Here is a 24,239-nt window from a genome sequence, read left to right on the forward strand (position 1 = left end):
ACATTCAATCAACTGAGCCACACAGGCACCCCCAGAAATGAAGTTCTAATACATGCATGCTACAACATGGTTGAATCTTGAAGACACTATCCTGAATAAAATAATTCAGACACAAAATAAATATTGTATCATTCCACTTACATGAGGTATCTAGAATAGTCAAAATCAAAGAGAAAGAATGTAGTATAGGAGTTACCAAGGGCTGGGGTCTGGGCAAATTGGAGAGTTATTACTTAATGGTTAGAAAATTTCTATTTGGAATGATGAAAAAGTTTTAGAAATAGTGGCCAGTATCTAGTGGTGATGCTAATACAACATTATGAATGTACTTAACACCACTGAAATGTACATTTTAAAATCACTGAAATAGTAAAATTCAGGGTGCCTGGATGGCTCAGTTGGTTAAGTGTCCAACTTTAGCTCAGATCATGATCTCATGGCTCATGATTTCAAGTCCTGCATCAGCTGTGTGCTGACAGCTCAGAGCCTGGAGCCTGCTTCAGATTTTGTTTCCCTCTCTCTCTGCCCCTCCCCCACTCGTGCTCTGTCTCTCAAAAACAGATAAACATAAAAAAATTTTTTTCTTAAATGGGGCACCTGGGTGGCTCAGTTGGTTAAGTGTCTGACTTCGGCTCAGGTCATGATCTCACTGTTCATGAGTTCGAGCCCCACATCAGGCTCTATGCTGACAGCTCAGAGCCTGAAGCCTGCTTTGGATTCTGTGTCTCCCTCTCTCTCTCTCTGTCCTTTTCCCACTCATACTGTTTCTCTCTGCCTCTCAAAAAATGAATGCTAAAAAAAATTTTTTAATAAAAAAATTTAAAAAAGAAATAGTAAAATCCATGTTACGTATGTTTTACCATACACACAAAAAGACTCCATTAGGGGCGCCTGGGTGGCTCAGTCGGTTAAGCGGCCGACTTCGGCTCGGGTCATGATCTCACGGTCCGTGAGTTCGAGCCCCGCGTCGGGCTCTGTGCTGACAGCTCAGAGCCTGGAGCCTGTTTCAGATTCTGTGTCTCCCTCTCTCTGACCCTCCCCCGTTCATGCTCTGTCTCTCTCTGTCTCAAAAATAAATAAACGTTAAAAAAAATTAAATTACAAAGACTCCATTAGGGATGCAGTATGATGGAAAAACCACCAGCTTGGAGTCAAAGAAACTGGGTTCAAGACTCAGCTCTGCCATTTTCTACCTGTGTCACTTGAGGCAAGTTACCCAACTTCTCAGTATATTCATTTGAAAAGCAGAGATAATAAAACCCTAAGTTTGTTGTGAGGAACAATGAAGAAAAATATATTAAATAATTACATAAACAACTCCTGAAAATGGTCTAGTGACTCTTGCTATGCGTATTTGGAAGAGAAAACAACAGGTCTCTGTATTCTCATCTTAGGAAATTGTGAGGCTTCTCCTTTGTGTGCTCAGGGCACACTGGTGTGAACAATGTGAAGCTCCCCACATCTGCTTTCAGAGTGCAGACTTCACCGAATGGCCTTCTTCTCCACATCATTCTGCCCTTCCCTCCCTAGCCCCTTTTGGGTCTCCAATGCTCTGCTGTTCTCTCTTCCTCTAGTCCCTGTGGAGACCAGCCCTTAGGAGGGATTATTTTTCTCATTCAGACTGATGTCCCTTTGTTCCCCTTCCCAGAGTATATCTGTATTTAGGCTGTATCTCTTTGCAGGGAGGGAAAAGCTTGATACACTTAAGTTTGCTGAGTTGAACTGAAGGATTTTTTTAGGCATCAGCAGACATGTAGGTACAGGTAATGCTGGAGGAAAGAAAGCCCTCTAAGACTTTTGTATCTCTCACAACCAGGATGTTAATAATCCTGAAATATTTGCTGACTGGGATCCTTTCTCTGGGCATCAGCAAAAGGGAAGGGGGTGGATGAAATGGTTTTCTCAAATTCGATTCCATTCTGACATCCTACAAAATCTAGTAAGTAGGCACGCACACCAGACAGGATAGAAGCTGTCCAAGGTCCTGAAGTATAACTAAGCAGGCAAGTCTCCCTGTTTCTCTTAATTGTGAAGCCCTGTCAACTCTGGCTCAGCTTACACTCTGGTTCAGCAGGGGAGGGGTAGAGAGAGAGGGAGACACAGAATCCAAAGCAGGCTCCAGGCTCTGAGCTGTCAGCGCAGAACCCGATGCAACCCAACAAGGGGCTCAAACCCATGACCTGCGAGATCATGACCTGAGCCAAAGTTGAACCCTCAACTGAATGAGTCACTCAGGCACTCCCAGCCTACACTCAGATTTAGAAGAGGTAGATGAACAGATAATTTTGGAAAGGGGAAAGATTGAGAGAGAGAGAGAGAGAGAGGGAGAGAGAGAGAGAGAGAATTACCCAAGTACACAGAACCTTCTGGATAGGCTTAAGCACAGAGAGATTGCTAAGTCCAAAACACAGATTTGTTTTCCAGAAACTTGTTTTGATTTTATTTTTATTTTTCTAAATATTTATTTATTTTTGAAAGAGAGAGAGTGCACAAGTGGGAGAAGGACAGAGAGAGAGAGGGAGACAGATTATATGAAGCAGGTTCCATGCTGACAGCAGAAAGCCCAATGTGGGGCTCAAACTCACAAACCACGAGATCATGACCTGAGCCAAAGTTGGATGCTTAACCGACTGAACCACCCAGGGGCCCCTGATTTTATTTTTAAATAATAATGGTTACTCAGATACTCCAAATGCCTTAAGCAAAAATATGGAACAAGTGCAAGAAAAAAAAAAAAACTGTGTGTCAAACAATGCAATGCAAAACCATGTAAACACAAATTTGTAAGCAGAACTATAACCACATAGATTGATGTGTCATCACCAATTGAGCCATACCAATGGATGTATAGTTCTTTATTTTTATCTTCTATGTAGATAAAAATAGTTTAATTTTTATGAACAGAAGACAAATGGGAGTATGACTTAGCCTGATGTCAGGTTATTTCATGTGTCTTTGCTAAAAACATCTCCCCCTCTCCAGAAAGTCTGGGGCATGATCCTCCTTATCTGTTTTAATTATGTGCTCATGCAAGCATTTTTTTGTGGAGGCTAAAGATACTTAGCTGAAAAAATAACTAGTCTAAAACCAGACACAGAGAGGGATTGGGCTTCCCTCTGAGTTCTTAGCACATATGGTCTGCAGTCAAATACATACTGCCTTATGGTAGTCCCTAGATTAGGACCTCACATTAGCCATAACTCTCCAACTAAGTGCAAGCTCCTTAGGAGTAGTGACCATGTCTCATGTCTTCTCCTGCACGGACACAAACAGCACCAAACATGCAGCTGGACACACAGTAGGCGTTCAATAAATGTTGGTTGACGGCTTAAGGCAAAGCAGAGATGGAAGCTGGATTTCATTCAGGTGATGTATTTTATTTCTCTTTCTTTTTACAAAACTGGGGGGGGGGCACTTGGGTGGCTCCGTCAGTTGAGTGTCCGACTTCAGCTCAGGTCATGGTCTCACGGTTCATGAGTTTGAGGCCTGCGTCAGGCTCTGTGCTGACAGCTCAGAGCCTGGAGTCTGCTTCGGATTCTGTGTGTGTGTCTCTCTCTCTGCTCCTCCCCTGCTCACACTGTTTCTCTCTCAAAAATAAATAAAACATTTTTTTTATTTATTTTTTATTTTTTTTTAACATTTATTTATTTTTGAGACAGAGAGAGGCAGAGCATGAACGGGGGAGGGTCAGAGAGAGGGAGACACAGAATCTGAAACAGGCTCCAGGCTCTGAGCAGTCAGCACAGAGCCTGACGCGGGGCTCGAACTCACATACCGCGAGATCGTGACCTGAGCCGAAGTCAGCCGCTTAACCGACTGAGTCACCCAGGCGCCCCAAAAATTTTTTAAAAAGTTTTAAAAAGTGTGTTAAAAAAGGGTGTTTTTAATGGTTTTTTTTAATTTATTCTTGAGAGACAGAGAGAGAGAGAGACAGAGCATGAGTGAGGGAGGGGCGGAGTGACAGAGTGACAGAGAATCCGAAGCAGGCTCCAGGCTCTGAGCTGTCAGCACAGAGCCCAAAGCGGGGCTCAAACTCACAAGCCATGAGATCATGACCTGAGCCGAAGTCGGACACCCAACCGACTGGGCCACCAGGTGCCCCAAAACTTAGGGTGTTTTTAATAGGGAAAAACTAAAAACAATATAAAAGTCCAACAAGAAACTGATTAAATAAATTATGACACATCCATGCACTACACTGAATTGTAAATAGAAGTAAATAGATCTACATAGCTGCTATGGGAAAATAGCCACAATGAATGTCATAAAAAAAAAAGCTGCAGAACAGTATACAAAATGTATATGATTGTATATTTATAAAAAATTTAATCTGAGAATAGTGACACTTTTTATCACTTCTATATTCATTGTTGTAATTCTAGCAGCCAGCATACAGTCAAGATTCAGTAAATATTTGTTAAATGATTAGGATAACACCAAGGATTCAGAGTAGCACTTACAGTACTCCCAACAGAGTATGAATTCTGACCTTTTTCTGTTACTCCAGAACAAGCAGGATTTTCCTATTGTTAGGCATAAAGGAAGGAGGATAAGATTTTAAATTAGATGAAGTTGGGAAAGCATTAGATAGAAGGTCATTGTTTCAATCCTAGATTTGGGTGACACTTTCTTTTTTGCTTATTTTGTCTACCTATCCATGTATATATTAACCAATTTTCCTAACTTTTTATTTTGAAATTTTTCAAACTTAGTGAAAAGTTGCAAGACTAATACAATAAATATCTGTATTCACCAACTATTAACTCTTTGCCACATTTGTTTTATCTCCCATTTGTGTGTGTGTGTGTGTGTGTGTGTGTGTGTGTGTGTTTGCTAAACCATTTGAGAGTAAGTTATATAAATCATGACACTGCAACCCAAAATACTTCAGCATGTATCTCCAAAGAACATTTGCCTATTTATATATATATTTTTTCCAAAGAACTATTTCTTACTTTGAAATAGTTTAAGACTCACAAGAAGTTGCAAAAATAGTACAGAAAGTTCCCAGGTACCATTTACCCAGCTTGCTCTCCATGATAACATCTTACATAACCATAGTACATTATCAAAACCAGGAAAATGACATTGACACAGCAAATTAATTCAACTACAGATCCTATTTGGATTTTACTAGGGTTCTCAGTTTCTCTCTCATTCTATGATTTTTTCACATGTATAGATTTGAGTAACAGAACTGTTCCATCAACACACACACACACAAAAACCCTTCATATTAACATTTTTTAGTCACATCCTCCCCAAACCCAAACCCATCAACCACTAATTTGTTCTCCATCACTATAATTTTGTCACTTTGAGAATGTTACACAAATGGAGTCACATATTATGTAACATTTTAGATCCACATAATACCCTTGTGATTCATCCAAATTGTTGAGAATTATTCATCAATAGTTGATTCTTTTTATTTTTAAAATTGATTCTTAAATTTTTTTTAAATATTTACTCATTTTTGAGAGAGAGAGAGAGCATGAGCAGGGGATGAGGAGAGAGAGAACAGAGGATGCGAAGCAGGCTCAGTGCTGACAGCAGGGAGCCTGATGCAGGACTCGAACTCACAAACCATAAACCATGAGATCATGACCTGAGCTGAAGTCAGATGCTTAAATGACTGAGCCAGTTAGGTGCCCCAATAGTTGATTCTTTTCAATACTGACTAGTATCATATTGGACGGTTTGTTTATCTACTCACCCGTTAAAGGACATTTTGGTTGTTTTCTGTTTTTGTCTATTACCAAGAAAGCTGCTATGACCATTCATGTACAGATTTTTTTTTGTAGATTTTCATTTTTCTAGGCTAAATACTTAAGAGTGAGATTGCTGGGTCATATGGTAAATGTATGTTTAACTTTATAAGAAATTGCCAAAGTGTTTTCCAGAATGGGTGTACCATTTTACAATCCTACCAGTAACAGATAAGAGATCCAGCTACTTTAAATCCTTGCAAGCAGTTGGTATTGTCAGTATTATGTTTCAGCCACTCTAGTAGGTAGACAGTATATATCATTAGGGTTTTAATTTGCATTTTTCTAATGGCTAGTGATGTTGAACATATTTTCATATGCTTATTTGCCATCTGTATATTCCTTTGGTAAAATATCTGTTCAAATCTTTTGCCTATTTTCTAACTGGAATGTTTGTTTTCTTACTGTTGTGTTTAGAGTTCTGTATATATTATGGATACAAATCCTTTGTGGGATGTATGATTTGCACACATTTTCTCCCAGTCTATGGTTTGTCTTTTCTTCTCCTCCTTCTCCTTCCCCTCCCCCTCCTCCTCCTTCTTCTTCTTGTCTTTTCAACTTCTTAACAGGTCTTTTGCAGACAATTTTTTTTTTAATTTTGATGAAGTCAAATTTATTTATTTCTTTTATGGGTTGCACCCTTGGTGTCATGCCAAAGACTCTTCCCAAGTGGTTGTACAGGAAAGAATTTTCAACCATTTTTTTTCACCTCACATGTGTTTAGTACTGTGATAGATGCTGAGAGAGATTCATAAATACAGAAGGGCTTCCAGTTAAGTTTAGACAAGCACACAAATAATTAACAGCAGAAGATGGTAGGTAATTATAAGTCATGTGAATATTGTAAAGGCTATGGGGAGGAGGAGGAGAGTTTATGGGAGGGAAGGATCACTTTACATTCGAAATACCAGGGGAGGTGGCATTTGAGCCTTAAGGATATCAACAGTTGAAGCAGGGCCAGAGGAGGAAATACCAGGAAGAGAGAGGTACACAAGTGAAGGAACAGGGGTAAGACAGAAAAGTCAACATTACGGGTGCCTGGGTGGCTCAGTTGGTTAAGTGTCTGACTCTTGATTTCAGCTCAGGTTGTGATCTCACGGTTCGTGAGTTCAAGCCCTGCATCAGGCTCTACACTGACAGTGTAGAGCCTGCTTGAGATTCTTTCTCTCCCTCTCTCTCTGCCCCTCACCTGCTCTCTCTCCAAATAAATAAATAAACAAAAAAGAAAGAAAGAAAAGTCAACATTAACAAGTGGGCTGGGGTGGAGAGGCTAGAGGCCACTTTTAGATATACAGTACTTGAAAACCAGCAAGCATTCATGAGGGGATGTCCAACAGGCAGTTGGAGATGTGAGTTTAAATTTGGAAATTGGATGAGTGCCTGGGTGGCTCAGTTGGTTAAGCCTCTGACTTCTACTCAGGTCATGATCTCACAGTTCATGGGTTCAAGCCCCTCATCGAACTCTGTTGACAGCTCAGAGCCTGAAGCCTGCTTCAGATTCTGTGTCTCCCTCTCTCTCTGCCCTTCCCCTGCTTGCACTCTGTCTCTCTCTCTCTCTCTCAAAAATAAAGAAACATTAAAAAAATAAAATTTTTAAAAAGTTGGAAATTGTAAATAAGAATTTGATAACCATCAGCATAGGTCAGGCCTTTTGTTATATGCCCCACAGCAACTTGTAATCTTCCTTCAGAGCACTTGTCACAATTATAACTAATAACTGTGTAATTAGTTGTTTAATCTCTATCTCTCTTGCTAGATTTCCAGTCCCATGGAGTAGAGTCCACATCTGCCCTATTCCTAGCACCTAGTCTAGTGCCTTGCACTCAGAAATATTTGCTGAATGAATAAAGAAGTTGATACTTCTAACAGCCACGATTTATTGAGCATGCACGTGGCAGTCATCGTATACCCACTTTGTGTATATAATCTCATTTAAACCTTGCAGAAGTCTCATGAGAGGCAGGTCAAGGCTTCTCAGAACCTCTTCTCTGGGGTAAGGCCCGAGAATCTGAATTTAAGTTCCCAGGGACTTCTAATGAGCAGTCAGGTTTGGAGACTACTCAGATAGTCTATATTCAGGTAGTCTTTATCTATATGACAGATAAAGAGGGGTGGCTGGGTGGCTCAGTCGGTTAAGCATCCGACTTTGGCTCAGGTCATGATCTCACAGTTCGTGAGTTTGAGCCCTAGATTGGACTGTCTGCTGTCTGCACGTAGCCTGGTTTGGATCCTGTCTCCCTCTCCTCTCCCTCTACCCCTCCCCCACTGTGTGCATTCTCTCTCTCTCTCTCTCTCTCTCTCTCTCTCTCAAAAATAAACATTAAACAAATTTTACAGATAAGGAAACTAAGTTCAGCAAATGACAGTGATTTATTCAAAGTCCGATGGCTAGAAAGAGCCATGATGCAAAGCTAGATCCCTTAGGGAGAGATTCTACCACAAGCCTCCCTTCCTCTACTAAAAAAGAGTTTATGAGGGAAAAGCATAAAAGCAAAAACTGGGTCTTTGAAACCAAGGAGAGTAGTGAGCACTGCCAAATGCCACAGAGAGGCCACAGAGGATGTGGCATGAGGGAAAACCTGGGGATGACTAACCAATGTATCCACAGTGCCTGAGTCTGACATTATAGGAAGATGAAGACACAACCTCTACCTAGGGCAGGGCACTCCCTCAAGAAACCTGGCCAGCTGGAAGGAGTTGTGGTTTGAGGCTCAGCCAAGAACACTTCTTGGTAATAGAGCTTTGTGCTAAAAATATTAAAGCCAAACATCTGGGCCTGTAGGGTGGTATGCCAAGAAAGGGGAGGTACTAGTCCCATGGGAGAATCTCAGTTTGGAATCTTAAGATAAGCTGTTCAGAAATTACAAAACGCAGTCCACTCTATATTTTCCAGGCCACTACCCCTTTGTTGGATTATTAAGGCCTTTTGCCTTACTTCTGCATTGTGTGTGTTTTACCTTGGGAGTACTGTTTCCTTTGGAAGATGGAAAGAGAAAGAAAAATAAAACTCCAACCAGGACATTGCTGATTTTTAGTTATTCAGTCCCGAATAACATGGTTGAAATGAGATTGGAACTAGAACCCAGAAAGAAGTAAGATCTAATTATCTGTCGCATTTCTACTCAGTGACACTCATGCTGGCCCCCGGTACCACAATCAAGATTGGCTATTTTCTTTTTGCCAAGGAGCAGCCTAAAGGTCTGTGACAGGAAATGACAGTTTCCTGCAATCCCATTACTAGCCCCAATTCATATCCTGTTGATGGTAGATGCAAAGCAATGTCCCCTATTTGAAAGAGGACAATAATGACAAGAACCCCTTATACGCATACAGCTTACCAAGCACCTTCACATACATCAACTCAATCTTTCACAACCTTGGGGAGGTAGGTGTTGTTATCCCTACAGGCTTGGTAAGTGGCAGAAGCCACAATTCAAATCCATTACCTTGGATTCTTTGAATTACAACCCAGTCTGCTACTTTGTTACTGGTCAAAACTCTTCAGTAGCCCACTTAGCCTTATGCTGGCAGCAGGGAAATTAATGAGACTTCAAGAGCCTCATTGCTCTAAGAAGGAGAATTAGGTAGTGAGGAAAGAATGTATGTTTGCTTGCTAGTGACCTTGTGCAGAGTGCTGCAGCTGAGCCCGAAAATGGGGGTAAAAGCTACCCTGAAGAGTGGCCAGAAAGGAAGTAACCTATGCAAAAGTCCTGGCACAATGGTTAACAGAGAGTAATCACTCAGTTGTGTTAGCTAGCATTCTTCCATCCTTCCCCTCATCAGGCATTTCTGAACCCAATGAACACAGAATTCAGTGCAGGTCTCAGTCTGCGATGAGGAACCAGGGAGACAGGCTGTGGCAGAGCCTAACCATTTTCCATGACATCAAGCATAAAGCCAAGAAATATGTTTCAAAGTCCCAATGGACTCCCCTTCTCCCTTCCTTTAGTGGTCTGTCTCAGGTAATATTTCCACCCACAAAGTTAAAACTTATCCTAGAACTACATTCTTGAGATTCCAAACCAAGAAAGGCCTGCAGTCTGGAATTCTGGAGTTTACTAAAAAGTTCTTACTTCCTCTCCTAAGCCATAACCACATCCTGAGACATACAATAAGCTAGAAGGTGAGTGCATACTACAGATCCTACACTGACTCCTCCCAGCCTTCATCTCTCCAGGTCCCATTCCTTGACTACCCCTCCTCCCATCCCACACCATGTGCGATAAAGGAGGCCAGCCATGTGGCCAGCACCCTTCCCCACTCCTGGAGTTTAATGTTTGCAGAGACCTCTTTTGTCCAAGGAGAGATCCACACAGGAAAGGTCGCGGCTAAACCAGATGAGGATTTACATAGCCTGAAATCTCTAGCACCTACAGGGCTGGATAAGTAAAGTAAATGAATTAAGAAGTTGGGTGTTATTCAATGGAGAGTGGTGGGGACTGTGCTGAATCCATCTCCATCCAGAGATCCGGAGTGGGGATGGGCATACAGGATTCCCCCTAAAAACAAACAAACCAACAAACCCAATTCCGGGTGTAGGCAAGGAGGACAGGGTCAAGGGAAGCGACAGAGCTGTGTGGTCTGCGGGTGGAAAACCCGTTCATTTATACAAATGTCAGGGGCATTTCAGTTTTGCCCATTCCAGCTCTTTGACCTCCACTTCTTTCCGCTTCTATCCGCTTCTCGGGCCCATGTTCTTTATCTATCCGCCCCCCCCCCTCCCCGCCCTTCTCCGGGGGGCGTCACAGGCATTCCGCCCAGCCACCTGCCCTGGGCGCTTCCGCGAGAGCTGCAGAGGAACGGCTGATGAGATGCTCTCTGACGTAGACCCACTCTACCCCTTGGGAACCCCGAGCTGGCTGAGGGAAGGGACAAAGCCTGAGGGAAGGGACAAAGTCCCCACTCTTAACTGGAAAAACAGTGCCTCACCCTCAGGAGCTCCTGGGTAGGGATGGGCTGGCGTCCGGGACACCTCCCAGAAAACCCTAACTCCGGGTGGGTTAAAGGGGGCAAGGAGAACAGGGTCAAGGGAAACGACAGAGCCGGGTGGTGTCCGGATGGGAAACCCCAGTCGTTTAGGCACCCCTCCGCTCAAGTCACTTCCAAACCACACAATTCTTGGGGAGGGGCGCTGCGGACAGGGAGCGGCTCCTACGCAAATCGCTTTGTCTCCGCGCCCTGGGTCCGCCTCGCGCGCAGCTGCAGTTGTCACTGCGCTTCCCCGCCCCCGCTCCTGAAGGCCCCCCTTCCTTCTCTCCGCCAGACCCGGAGCAGTAGCTCCGCCCACAACGCACCGCCCCAGCCCCGGCGCCTTAAAACCCGGTGCACACCGCCCAGCCGCGCCCCGTCTGGCGCACCTCTTCTCTCCTCTGGACCTTCAGCCGCAGCCGCTCTCCCGGCCCTGGTCCCAGCACCATGAGCTTCGGCTCGGAGCACTACCTGTGCGCCTCCTCCTACCGCAAGGTGTTTGGAGATGGCTCTCGCCTATCCTCGCGCCTCTCCAGCGCCGGTGGCGCGGGTAGCTTCCGCTCGCAGTCGCTGTCCCGCTGCAATGTCGCCTCCTCGGCCGCCTGCTCCTCGGCCTCGTCGCTCGGCCTGGGCCTAGCCTACCGCCGGGCCCCGGCATCCGACGGGCTGGACCTGAGTCAGGCGGCGGCGCGCACCAATGAGTACAAGATTATCCGCACCAACGAGAAGGAGCAGCTGCAGGGCCTCAACGACCGCTTCGCTGTGTTCATCGAGAAGGTGCACCAGCTGGAGACGCAGAACCGCGCGCTCGAGGCCGAACTGGCCGCGCTGCGACAGCGCCACGCCGAGCCGTCGCGCGTCGGCGAGCTCTTCCAGCGCGAGCTGCGCGACCTGCGCGCGCAGCTGGAGGAGGCGAGCTCGGCGCGCGCGCAGGCCCTGCTGGAGCGCGACGGGCTGGCCGAGGAGGTGCAGCGGCTTCGGGCGCGCTGCGAGGAAGAGAGCCGAGGGCGCGAAGGCGCGGAGCGCGCCCTGAAGGCGCAGCAGCGCGACGTGGACGGCGCCACGCTGGCCCGCCTGGACCTGGAGAAGAAGGTGGAGTCGCTGCTGGACGAGCTGGCCTTCGTGCGCCAGGTGCACGACGAGGAGGTGGCCGAGCTGCTGGCCACGCTGCAGGCGTCGTCGCAGGCCGCGGCCGAGGTGGACGTGGCTGTGGCCAAACCAGACCTGAGTTCGGCGCTGAGGGAGATCCGCGCCCAGTATGAGTCCCTGGCTGCCAAGAACCTCCAGTCAGCCGAGGAGTGGTACAAGTCCAAGTTTGCCAACCTGAACGAGCAGGCAGCGCGCAGCACCGAGGCCATCCGGGCAAGCCGTGAGGAGATTCACGAGTACCGGCGCCAGCTGCAGGCCCGCACCATCGAGATTGAAGGGCTGCGTGGGGCCAATGAGTCCCTGGAGAGGCAGATCCTGGAGCTGGAGGAGCGGCACAGTGCAGAGGTGGCTAGCTACCAGGTAAGAGCTGGAACGCTGCAAAGGGAGGGGGCGCCCTGTCCTCTCCCCCACCTACCTGCGCTTTCCCACACAACTGGAGCTCTAGGAACCGAGAGGAGGGGAGGGAAGGGAAGAGGAAGAGCTCCAACTGGAGGCAAACAAAGAGCCCTGGAGTCTATACCATTAATTCTAGAGTCCTGGCCACCCTCTGTCCCTGCCCGTCACGTCCCTGTCAGAGACCTTTTAGAAAAATCCCTTAAGTTTAAGTTTTTCAGAGTCCAAAAATCTAATTCATGCCTCCCTGTCCGCAAGTGGACATAAACACCCTGGCGATCTGAAGAACAGTCCCCCACCAAAAGTAGGAGTGAACCCAATGCAGGTGGTTTACAGCCTCTCATGGTTGACAGTGCTGTCTCAGCTGTCTGACTTGTTTGGTTGACTTTGAAAGGCTTTCTTTCTGTGCGCCCCGGGATTGATATTTATGGATTATGGTCTGCCCTAGAGAGAATGCTGGACTGAACTGGGAAGGGTTCTATCCCATTTTCTTGACTTTTGCCTTCAAAAGAGTCTAGAGATTGGGAGCCAAGGAGCTGGGTGATTGGGCTAGTCACAACTGCTCTGCTCTGCCCCCTGTTCCCCTTCCCCCCACCGCACACAGGCGCACACACACGCGCACACACACAGTTTCCTTGTGGACCTACGGGTATTTGTGCTAAAGAAAGCTTTAAACCGCTTAGCAAATGGGAATGGTCAGGGGCGCTGTCCTCGGTGCTGATCTAGAGTTCTTTCCATCTCAGAAATGATGTCTCTCTCGTCTCATGTCCCAGTTATGACTCTCTAGGCAATTAAGTGCTTTGGGCTTTTTTTTTTTCCTATCTGCAACACCATCACATCAGTCCTAGCTACCTGCAATCAAAGGTCACCTCGTGGACAGCATCAATTTTCACTGTCATGGATGGCTTAGCACTTAACAAAAAACGCTTAATGTGCTCAGCAGCAGTGAGGTCTCACTTGAAAATTCACATCTCCTTAATAATTTTCCAACCTAAATGCATGTGGTAAATCACAGAGATGGATGGTCCTATCTTTGTTATAGGCCGCTTATTTTTTCCATCTTTGCGTGTCCTTTAAGCTCCTGTGAAGGTATTGACTGGATCTTTCTTCCTTTTTGTCTCCAAACAAAGGCGACTGCATCTTCGGTTCTACTATATAGGACATTCTGGGCTTATAACCACAGAGGGTACAGAGGCAAAGGAAATAAAGGAATCTAAATAGTGTGATTCAATTTCAAGGTACAATAAAAGCTCCATTGGGTAGAATGGTAATAATTCAGAAATTTTCAATAATTCATTCTAGCAAAGATTGAAGCTTACATTTGATGAAATTAACAGGGTTTGGGAACATTAATAAAATAGAACCAAGAAAGGAGTGAAATCTTGAAAGTACTATGTTAGTCTACAGCTAAAGAATTATTATCGGTGTGCAAGTATATGTTGTTCATTATAAACTACCCCCGTTACTTAAGGAAGAAAGCTTGCTTGGACCATTTGTTTTGGTTCATTTGGAATTATAGCACAATTCAAGTAAATACTTCTGTTCTGCTTCAAAAGCTGTAACTTGAATGTTTCAGTATATGGCCTAGCCCCTGCATGGCCTGAATTAATTACATTTAGTTAATTGAGACTTCATGTGTTCTAGAAGCATCAAAAGATGAGGTAGGTGGTCTTCTGAAGGGCTAGCCCAGTATTTCTACAAAAAGAATAACTTATCTACAACTGCAACTGTCATCTAAATTGGGCTTTGCCATGCCCTCTGTTTGTTTGGTATAGCCCTACATTCTAAGCGGTAGTGACAGTACTGTCTGACTTGTTTTGTTTGCTTTAAAAGGCTTTCAGTGTTAGACAATAGTAGGGTCATCCAGATACAGTCTACAGGAAACAAGCAAACTAACAAAACAACAGAAACTGCGGCATCTGCAGCTCTGCAGTGCTGCCCCCATCAGCTTGAGCCATCAAAGCCTCAGTGGACCTGCTGGTGGAGTGGAAGAGGAGATGAGACAACGGAAAGCTATTTCCTACCCCTTGGGACTTCAGGCTGAAGTCCTGTGAGGGGCTCACATCCTCACCTGCTGATCCTGAAGGCCTGAAGTCACAGGGGTGTCCTCTGGCTGTTTTCTCAACAATTCTGGCAGTGCTAAGATGAAAAGCCTCCTTCTCCACAATGAGATTCAGCCATTGTTTTCTTGCCCTCTCACCCCTCCCTACTCCCCTTTCACTGCAGTAATGGGAGGCGGTTCTCTTTCTTCTGCTTCAAAGATGAGTGATAGACCCATTTTCCCTTGCAAGATTGCCACCCTCTTAAGAGGCAGAGGAAGGCCCCATTAAAGTCACATTTTCCATGCCTGGAATGCTGACAGCCTATTCAAGGAGGGAAAGCTTATTACACTTTTGAAAGGGTAAAGAATGATTCAAGGTGACATGGTAAGTACACAATGACATATGAGAGTCCAAATCAGGTGACAGGAGAAATTATGAAGAGCTAGGACCGTTGTCTTCAAAATCCAAATGTAGCCACCCTCCAGCTGAACCCTTTTCCATCTCTGACCCAGGGCGAAGCTGGTTCCTGCACAGCTGCTTCATCACCATTAGAGGCCCTGTTCTGCCAAAGACATCTAAGGATATTTTTTCAGGATACCGGTGGCCTTGGCCCTGTATTATGGTCTTGGAAAGCCAAAGCTTTCCTTGAAAGACCTTGCTGAACAATCAAGCTCACCATTAGTTAATGCTCCCCAGGGAGATGAGCCAAGTCTGCCCTCTTCTCTCCAGTATGAGATTGGAATATAACCTAATGAAATAGCAAGAAGGGGCTGGCCCCTTAGAGATTGGGGTAACAGTGGCTGATAGATAAGTCTATGGCTCAATAGATTTATCTCTGAAATTAGAATTCAAAAGAAACTACATTTGGTCCTTTTTTTTTTTTAGTTCTTCCATGTGTTTTTGGTTTGGTTTGGTTTTTGCCCCTCTCTGCCTTACTGTATTGTTGTCACCAGGGCCACCTTGATTGCTCCCTCACAGAAATAAATTTAAACTAGTAGTTCCTAAACCCATTGATCCACCAAGGTCACTTGGGGGCTTAACAAAAAGATTCTGAGGCCTACCCCTACTCCCAACTGGATTCAGTTGTTCACAGGTGGGGTCCAGGAAAATATGCAATTTCAGTAAAAGCACTGCATTCTATTGTTCCTCAGACTGATTTGGAGGTGTGCTGACCTAAACCGCATTTCACAATATACACCAGCTCATAATATGCAAGATTTTAAAGTATGGTGGGGTGGGGGGTGGGGGTAGAAAGCAAAGACAGGAAGGAGAATAAGGCATATGGGTGGTCCACATATAAAAATCCCCTCTCCCCACCCAGTAATTCTTAATGGACTCTTTCATTCAAACTGTGCTATGGTCACTACTGCTCACCTTGCTGAGGGCTGCTAAAAGTGATGAAACCCATAGCACTGTTTGTGGTTCCTTTTCTCCCGTGCAGATGCTTGTGTGGCCATTTCTTTCTCTTACTCCTGATCTGCATCCTTCCAGGCCTTGGGAAGATGCTCAGCACTTGTCTTAGCTATTACTCCAGGAGAGACCCCAGCTGGAACTGGGAGTGCCTCTCTGCCATTCCCTCAGGCTAAGCCAGCAGCAGCTGCGTGGTTGGGGGAGGGGGCAGACTGCAGCGCTCTGCTCAGATTTCCAGCTGGAGGCCATCTTTGGCAGGGCTTTTGAAGGGCAATGCAAGACAGCCTGGTGTGGGGGAAGAGAGCACAAACAAAGGGACTAGACATTGAAGAGCAATGGTCAGCAGTCAGCCCAATTCCTTCTGAAAGGAGCCAAGTTGTGCTTTTTGTCTACTCTGATCCATAAAATAAATGTATGAAATGTATAACATAAAAATTCAAGGAAATCTCCTCTATCTAGAACTCAACTCCCAACAACCTCTTATTCAGCAAACACAGCTCTGAAGCAAACAAACAAAAACAGGACCACATTGGGGCACCTGCGTGGCTCAGTCAGTTGAGCATCTGACTCTTGGGGTTTTGGCTCGGGTCATGATCTCACGGTTCGAGGGTTTGAGGCCTGCGTTGGGCTCCGCGCTGACAATGTGGAGCCTGCTTGGGATTCTCTCTCTTTCCCTCTCTCTCTGCCCCCTCCCCCTCTCTTTCCCGCTCTCTCAAAATAAATAAATATACTTAGAAAAAGAAAAAGGAAAAGAAAAAGGACCTTACTAACCCCCTGATGAGACAAAACATCTAACCTCAAATCACATATTGGTAAGCTGATCCCCTCTGGTGCCCCTCACTTACTCATTCTTACTTTACATGATTCTAAAGCACTTTGTCATTTGAATTTCAAGCCTGCTGCAAGATAGAGAAGAGGGACCAATGGAGTCAGTCATCATCAAGGACAAGTAGCATTAGTTTCACTTTCAGAACAAAGAAAACCAATAAGTAACAAGCACTAATGCAAACACTGGTCTTTGGGGCCATTTAGGATAAAAATAACCTGATATACCTCAGCTGACCTAGAAGATAAAAGACATCATAGAACTATAGAAAAATAATTGATCATTATCACAACCCATGGTTGCTAAGAAAGGTTGCATTATGTTTATGTCCTAATTAAGAATGGTACAAGTGGGGTGCTTGGCTGGCTTGGTTGGTAGAGAGTGGAGCTCTTTTTATTTATTTATTTATTCATTCATTCATTCATTTATTCATTTATTTATTTTTGGGAGAGTGCAAGAGGGGGACAGAAGATCCCAAGCGGGTCCGTGCTGAAAGGCAAACTGGCAAGATCATCACCTGAGCTCAACTGACTGAGCCACCCAGGTACCCCAGAGTGTGCAGCTCTTGATCTTGGGGTTGTGAGTTTGAGCCCTGCATTGGAGGTAGAGATTACTTTAAAAAATAAAATCTTTAGGGGTTCCCCGGGTGGCTTAGTCGGTTGAGTATCTGACTTCGGCTCAGGTCATGATCTCGCGGTTCGTGGGGTCCAGCCTCAAGTTGGGCTCTGTGCTGACAGCTGAGAGCCTGCACCTGCTTCAGATTCTGTGTCTCCCTTTCTTTCTTCCCCTCCCCCACTCATGCTCTGTCTCTCCCTGTCTCTCAAAAATGAATAAACGTTAAAAAAGAAATTTAAAAAATAAATAAAATAAAAACTTTTAAAAAATGGTAGAAGCCACTTTAGAAAGGTCTTTGTTCAAAAAAAAATTTTTTTTAATCTGGTGCTTTAAGGAATATGCCTTCAACTATCTAATATTAAAGTTTTATTATATATTGCTTTCCTTAGTGATCCAAGGGGTTGTAGGGAGGACACATGATTAATCTGTCCATTTGATTAAAAAGGGTATAGAGTCACATGGTATGATATTAACAGTAATAAAAATCATTAGCAATTACTGAGCAATTTCTATGTGACAAGTGCTGTTCTAATGCCTGTTATCTAATTTAACAGATAATAGACTCATATAGTAATGTGAGGTCCCTTAAGCTGGAATCCTAACTTGAGGATCTCAGTATATCTCAGGAAAGAATAAACATTATAATTTTCCATATGTAGAAATGAAAGTTTTGAAGAAACTAAAATATAGAAAACTGACTGAGGTATGTTGGGTATTTGTGGCAGGGCAAGAAATACAACCCAAATATCCTGATGAAATCCTCCACTTTTCCTCAAATTTCATTTCTCCTGCTACTTCGCGTGATGAAAAGCCTCCTCCCCTTTCCCCTTTTCCCCTTTACCATGGTAGTGTTGCCTCTCTTACCCCCAATGTTTCACTAGCAGACTTGTTTGTAGATTAGTTTAAACTCTGGTAACAGCCATCAAGTAAAATTTTTGTAAAAACCATTTTAAGCCCTTATGATATCTTAACACACTTTGGAATATTCCCATCGCTGTCCGTGTAATATGTATTTTCCCTACTGCTTGTCATTCCCTGCTCTGTACCCCTCAGTTAATTGAGTCTCTCTTTCGCGGTATTCCTGTCAATATTTATAGAACAGGTAGGTGGTATGAGTTTTCATTCTTTCTGCAGTCTCCTGATTTGGAAGTCTGCACCCCCTGATGTTATCAGCACTGCCTTCACCACCACTTTATCCTTCCCACACGGGAAGTTATGAGGGCCCCTCACCACTTACTTCTTGAGACTTCTGATGTTTATTTGCATCACTCATTCACAAAAGTTACTCTAAATTGCTGTGTTCTTTATGTTGACAAAGCTGCAACTGAATTATATGGGTTATTAGCTCACATCTTTTCAGGTCATAGGAAAAGTGCTTGCGTAGCACCGTTCATTCATTTAACAGTTATTCATTGAGCGTCTCAGTGTGCATTGTGCTAGGATCTGGGCTGCCGGGGGTGAACTAAACAGAAACAGCCCCTGTTTCCATGTAAATTACATTTGATTTGAGTGATCTGCCTTCTAGGGGACATTTAGCAATGTCTAGAGACATTGTTGGTTATCCCCACTGGGAGGGAGGGGGTGTGCTACTAGTGGAGGTCAGGGATGCTGCCAAACACCCTACAATGCACAGGACAACCTCCCACAGCAAAGAATTATCCAGCCCAAAGTGTCAATAGTTCCCAGGTTGAAAAACCATGAGATAAAGGAAGGTGACAGAAAATAAATGAACAAGAAAATTTCAGATAATGATAAGAGCCAAGAGCAGAGTGGCCACTTTCAAGTATGTGCTTTCTTGTAATTTGTCCTCTCACTGGAGTTGCCTTTTTCTCATTTGCACAAAGCCCCTGCCCAGGCTAGCTACTGGCCTGGCTTGAGGTAAAATACCGTGCTAGATCAGTGTGGAAAGGGTACCTCCATTAGACACAAAGGAAGACCTATCTGAGCAGAGGGCGTTTGAACTGAAGCTTCGATGACACAGAGTTGGCCACGGAAGACCCACTACAGAGCATTCCAAATAGAGGAAATAGCTAGCCTACAGGGCCTGGGACAGCAATGAACTTAGTAAGTTCATTGGTAAGTTTAAGGAGCAAAAAAGGCCAAGGTAGCTGAAACTCTTTGAGCAAGGGGAATAGTATAGACCATGCCGAGGAGTTTGGACTTTATTCTAAAGCTCTTAGAAGGTTTCAAGAAAGTAAGCAACAAAATCTGCTGTGTTTTGAAAAGATCCTCTGGGGGCACCTGGGTGGCTCAGTCGGTTAAGCATCCAACTTTGTTTGGCTCATGTCATGATCTCATGGTTTGTGAGTTCAAGCCCCATGTCGGGTTCTGCACTGACAATGTGGAGCCTGCTTGGGATTTTCTCTGTCCCCCCTCTCTCTGCCCCTCCCCCACTCACTCTTGCTCACTCTTCAAAATAAACAAAGGAAAAAACTTAAATAAAAATAAATAAATTGTTGGGGCGCCTGGGTGGCTCAGTCGGGTTAAGTATCTGACTTTGGCTCAGGTCATGATCTCCCATCGTGAGTTTGAGCCCTGAGTCGAGCTCTGTGCTGACAGCTCAGAGCCTGGAGATTGCTTCAGATTCTGGGTCTCCCTCTCTCAATCCCCTCCCCCACTTGTGCTCTGTCTGTCTCTCTCAAAAGTGAATAAATGTTAAAAAAAATTTTTTTGGAATAAATAAATCATTAAAAAAAAATCCTCTGGCTGCTCAAGAATCAAAACTTTAAAGCTAGTTTTCTTCTGTGCCTGGGTTTGCACCTGAAAGAATTTGGAGCAAAGCTATTACATGAACCTAGTTAGTTTTGTTTTAAATATATAATTTAAATCTGTCATTTGTATTAAAACAATTCTATGGAGTCTTTCTGCTTCCTCCTTATGTATTGTGTAAAATGCTTTCAGTAAGATGATTGAGTAGCAGACTTTCAGGAAACCATCAAAATGAATGGAGGCAGAGAAGACTTGCCATCCTCTGTGCTTTTCACAGTTGGAATTTTCTGAGTCTAAGCTTCTAACCTGAGGCTTTGGGTTTTGGAAAAGACATGCAATGATGGAGTTATTCAGCAGCAATACAACAAACAAAGGAGGGATGATAAGTAAGTTAGAGAGAGGGGGGCGCCTGGGTGGCTCAGTTGGTTAAGTGTTCGACTTCAGCTAGGGTCATGATCTCATGGCTTGTGAGTTTGAGCCCTGCATCAGGCTCTCCGCTGTCAGCACAGAGCCAGCTTCGGATCCTCTGTCCCCCTCTCTCTTTGCCCTTCCCCCACTAGCATTCTTTCTCTCTCTCAAAAATAAATAAACATTTAAAAATGAGAAAATATTTCTCCGATGTTCAATCAAGAACCATATGCCCTGCAGTAGAAGTGCCCAACCCTGACCATGCACCCAAATCATCCAACCTTTATGAAAAAATGCAGTTCCTGGAACCCCACCCCAGAACAAATGAGTCAGAATCTGGGCCGGGGGACAGGCCTAGATTTTTAATGTGGAGTCAGGATTGAGAATCCTTGCTTTGTGTAAATCTTACTGAATTTCAGCTGGCTCAAATATGTTGGATATATCACTTTTCAGGATAGCATCGGGCAGCTGGAGAATGATCTGAGGAACACCAAGAGTGAGATGGCTCGCCACCTTCGGGAATACCAGGACTTGCTCAATGTCAAAATGGCTCTTGATATTGAGATTGCCGCTTACAGGTATTTCAGAGGGGATGCTCACCCAACCAGGCCCAGTCATCTGGGGCAACACTACCCCAATAAGTGGATAAAGTGGTTTCAGTCTCTCTGATTTCTGATGGGTGAGGGGGGATGAGGAAAGAAAGACATCACTGGCCCTGTGCAGGTGAGCTGACCCCTCTGTCCTTCAACTTGTTTATATCTCAGCTCCACGTTACTAGTCCTGGAGTAGTCTACCTACCTCTGCTAGGATTTAAGGAAATAACGTGAGTATCCAGAGGTTGACATAAAATCCACCAGACTGTGGGACACCTGGGTGGCTCAGTCGGTTAAGCGTCCAACTTCGGCTCAGGTCATGATCTTGTGGTTTATGAGTTCAAGTCCCACGTTGGGATCCTTGCTGACAGCTCGGAGTCTGGAGCCTACTTAGGATTCTGTGTCTCCCTCTCTCTCTGCCCCTCCCCCGCTTGTGCTCTGTCTCTGTCTCTCTCTCTCTCTCTCAAAAATAAAATAAACATTAAAAAAAGATTAAAAGAAAAAATCCACCAGACTCTAACTTTTAAAAATAGGGTTTATACAATATAGAACATCCTAATATGTGAGGTATCCCCCTGGATTTCTACTCAAACAATGTTTTAGTGAACCTTTTAAAAAAGGTAGTAACAGCAGCTACTATTTTTGGAATGACTACTATGTGCCAGGCACTATATTAGATACTATATTTAAATTATCTAGTCATATTATTTCTATTTTGCAGATGAGGAAACTTGAACCACAGACTGACGGTGTAACTTATTCTAAGTCATAGTGCTGGTAAATGAAAGAGTTCAGCTTCAACCCAGATCTGAGAGGTTTTTTTTTTTTGTTTTACACTATGTATACTACTCCAAAACAAAACTCCAAGAGTATTTGATAGTGTCTTGAGTTTGTTTTTTTTCTTTAAGTTTATTTATTTATTTTGAGAGAGACAGAGTGCAAGTGTGGGAGGGGCAGAGAGAGAGAGAGAGGGAGAGAGAGAGAAAGAATCCCAAGCAGGCTCTGCATGGTCAGCATGGAGCCCCACGTGGGGCTTGAACCCATGAAGCCGTGAGATCATGACTGGAGCCAAAACCAAGAGTCAGATGCTTAACTGACTGAGCCACCCAGGTGCTCTTGAGTTTCTGATTTTAAAGAAAAGGTCATAAAAATTATTAGAGTTATGAGAAACAAAGTATTGGGGCCACACTTATGATGCTGGTTAGGCGAGGCTGAGAAAAAGTCTGGTATCTGAAACAGTTTCATTTACTGGTTTTTGTGTTGTTGGTTCCATTCCCTTTGTACGTTGAAAAAAGTACAAATCTCAAGTTCAGGCTGAATTAGGCGGTTCTTTCCTCCTTTGTGGACTTCTCACCTCCTTATCCCTATTGCATTTAAGGTTTTAAATAGTAACATTACTTCTCCCCAGAGCTTTGTAGACTCTTAAATGCCAAAAGTGGGTGTGATGAGGCCAAGGAGAATTGTACAAAAATTCCTTTTTGAACATATTTGTGAATAGGATAGGTTTCCCTTTGACAGTGCCTTAAACACAGCTGGTGCTGAAGATGTGAGAGTGTGCATGTGTGCGTGTACCTGGATAACTCCAAGTTAAACTTGGATAAACTCCAAGTCTTTGAGCCTTGGCATTCAATATTTATTGGTCTCAATCTCATGAAGAAACTGAAGAGTCTTATGGAATCTTTCTAAAATGAATAGCAGCTGGAGGGTTAAGTTCTTTTCAAAAAAAGTTGCAAGTTGACTTCCTAAGACTGTTTCTCTGTTGGATTTACAGGAAACTGCTGGAAGGCGAAGAGACACGTTTTAGCACCAGTGGATTAAGCATTTCAGGGCTGAATCCACCTCCCAATCCGGGTTATCTGCTCCCACCTAGAATCCTCAGTTCTACAACCTCCAAAGTCTCATCCACTGGGCTGTCTCTTAAGAAAGAGGAGGAGGAGGAGGAAGAGGTTTCTAAGGTGGCCTCTAAGAAAACCTCCCAGATAGGAGAAAGTTTTGAAGAAATACTGGAGGAGACGGTCATATCTACTAAGAAAACCGAGAAATCGAATATAGAAGAAAGTACCACTTCAAGCCAAAAAATTTAATTCTGTTGCTTTAATAAGGTTAATGCTTAAGAGGGGATAATATGCATTTGACTTGTTAAAGAGCCTATTCCTGAACCAAAACACCTGTCACCACTATAAAATGTCTTCAAGGCTTCAGTCTATTTAGCATTGAATCCTTACTTTCTCTAATAAGAAAAGCACCCCTTAGGTTGGAGCAAGCTGCAGTCCTAGCACAACCACAGAGGAGTTATCTAAGAATTCCGCTTTCTCACCTAAAGCTCAGGCTTCACAGCATTAGATGATTCAGGTACAGAGGAAGTACAAATCAAGGTGCTAAATCTGTGATCATCGTCATTTGCTGTGAATTGAAATTAAAACCTGTATTTGCTCGCTATACCCAGACATTATCCCGCTATATAGTCTCACTCTAGGTACATAAAACATAAGATCACTGCCAAAGGTAAACCAATGGTCCACATCCAACACCATTCTGACAAAACTGCTTCACAAGTGATAGGTGTTTGTTTAACGGACACTTCCTCCCACCTCTCATAATTCCTTGTATCCTTTCTTCCATTCAGGAAAAAAAAAAAAAGAGGCTAGTGTAGTATTCTTCCCCCTTAAACACATTTAGGTTCTTCTCAAAAGAACTTACCCCTTTTAGCTCTCTCTGTTCAATGGGTAAAATTAGATGCATGTTGACCATTTCTGTGATTCGTGGAATGACTTCTCCCTACCCATTTCATGTCCTTCCAATTCTGTAAGGAAAAAAGAAAAAAGAAAAAAAAAGCAGTGATAAGTTTTAAGGGTCACCCCAACAAATACAATAATGAAAGGAGTCCCTAGATTTTAGGCTTTCAGCTTATTCAAATCCATTTAATTAGGGGGAAAAAAAGTACTTTATTCTGAATGTAGCTGTTCACTTTAACTTTAGAAACACACTAATAGTGTCCCAAGCTGTGATTAAGCTGACCTTAGATTTAGTAGTATAGGCTAGAAGAGGTGAGTATTTGTGTGGATGGGAAAAGCCAAGGTCTCATTGCTCTGTGTCAGTTCGTTTGTGGTGATCTAGAATTAGCTCTTTCGTACCCTGACCCTTAGAACCCACTTATCCCCTTTTCCACAGTCTAGGTCCTAACAAGGCCTTGCTTTTACTCTCCTATGCCTTTTAAGAGTGCTAAGTGTAATTATATTATCCCCAGAAACAATGCTACTGCCCAAAAGTAAAAGAAGTCACCTCTGGTCAATCAACACCACCGGCAAACATGAAAAAGAAATCTTTCTCTTGTCTTAATAAAAGAGTCCTGCCCAAC

At 44.0% G+C, this 24,239-nt stretch overlaps 1 protein-coding gene across 1 annotated transcript; it reads left to right on the top strand.

The window, feature by feature from the left end:
- Nucleotides 1-11,023: 11,023 nt before the first annotated feature.
- Nucleotides 11,024-23,325, top strand: INA (internexin neuronal intermediate filament protein alpha). Its single transcript, XM_049645670.1, has 3 exons — nucleotides 11,024-12,245; nucleotides 20,742-20,866; nucleotides 22,653-23,325. Exons 1-3 carry the CDS (start codon nucleotides 11,184-11,186, stop codon nucleotides 22,963-22,965), a joined length of 1,500 nt encoding a protein of 499 aa, XP_049501627.1. The 5' UTR covers nucleotides 11,024-11,183; the 3' UTR covers nucleotides 22,966-23,325.
- Nucleotides 23,326-24,239: the final 914 nt, after the last annotated feature.

The sequence above is a fragment of the Panthera uncia genome, chromosome D2, assembly GCF_023721935.1.
Source record: "Panthera uncia isolate 11264 chromosome D2, Puncia_PCG_1.0, whole genome shotgun sequence".
In the NCBI taxonomy this organism is placed as follows: Eukaryota; Metazoa; Chordata; class Mammalia; order Carnivora; family Felidae; genus Panthera; species Panthera uncia.

Excerpts from the sequence above, each read along its gene's own strand:
- INA (XM_049645670.1), top strand. The coding sequence starts at position 11,184 with ATGAGCTTCGGCTCGGAGCACTACCTGTGCGCCTCCTCCTACCGCAAG. Across the intron at positions 12,246-20,741 it reads CAGAGGTGGCTAGCTACCAG|GATAGCATCGGGCAGCTGGA; the intron begins GTAAGAGCTGGA and ends ATCACTTTTCAG. Across the intron at positions 20,867-22,652 it reads ATTGAGATTGCCGCTTACAG|GAAACTGCTGGAAGGCGAAG; the intron begins GTATTTCAGAGG and ends TTGGATTTACAG.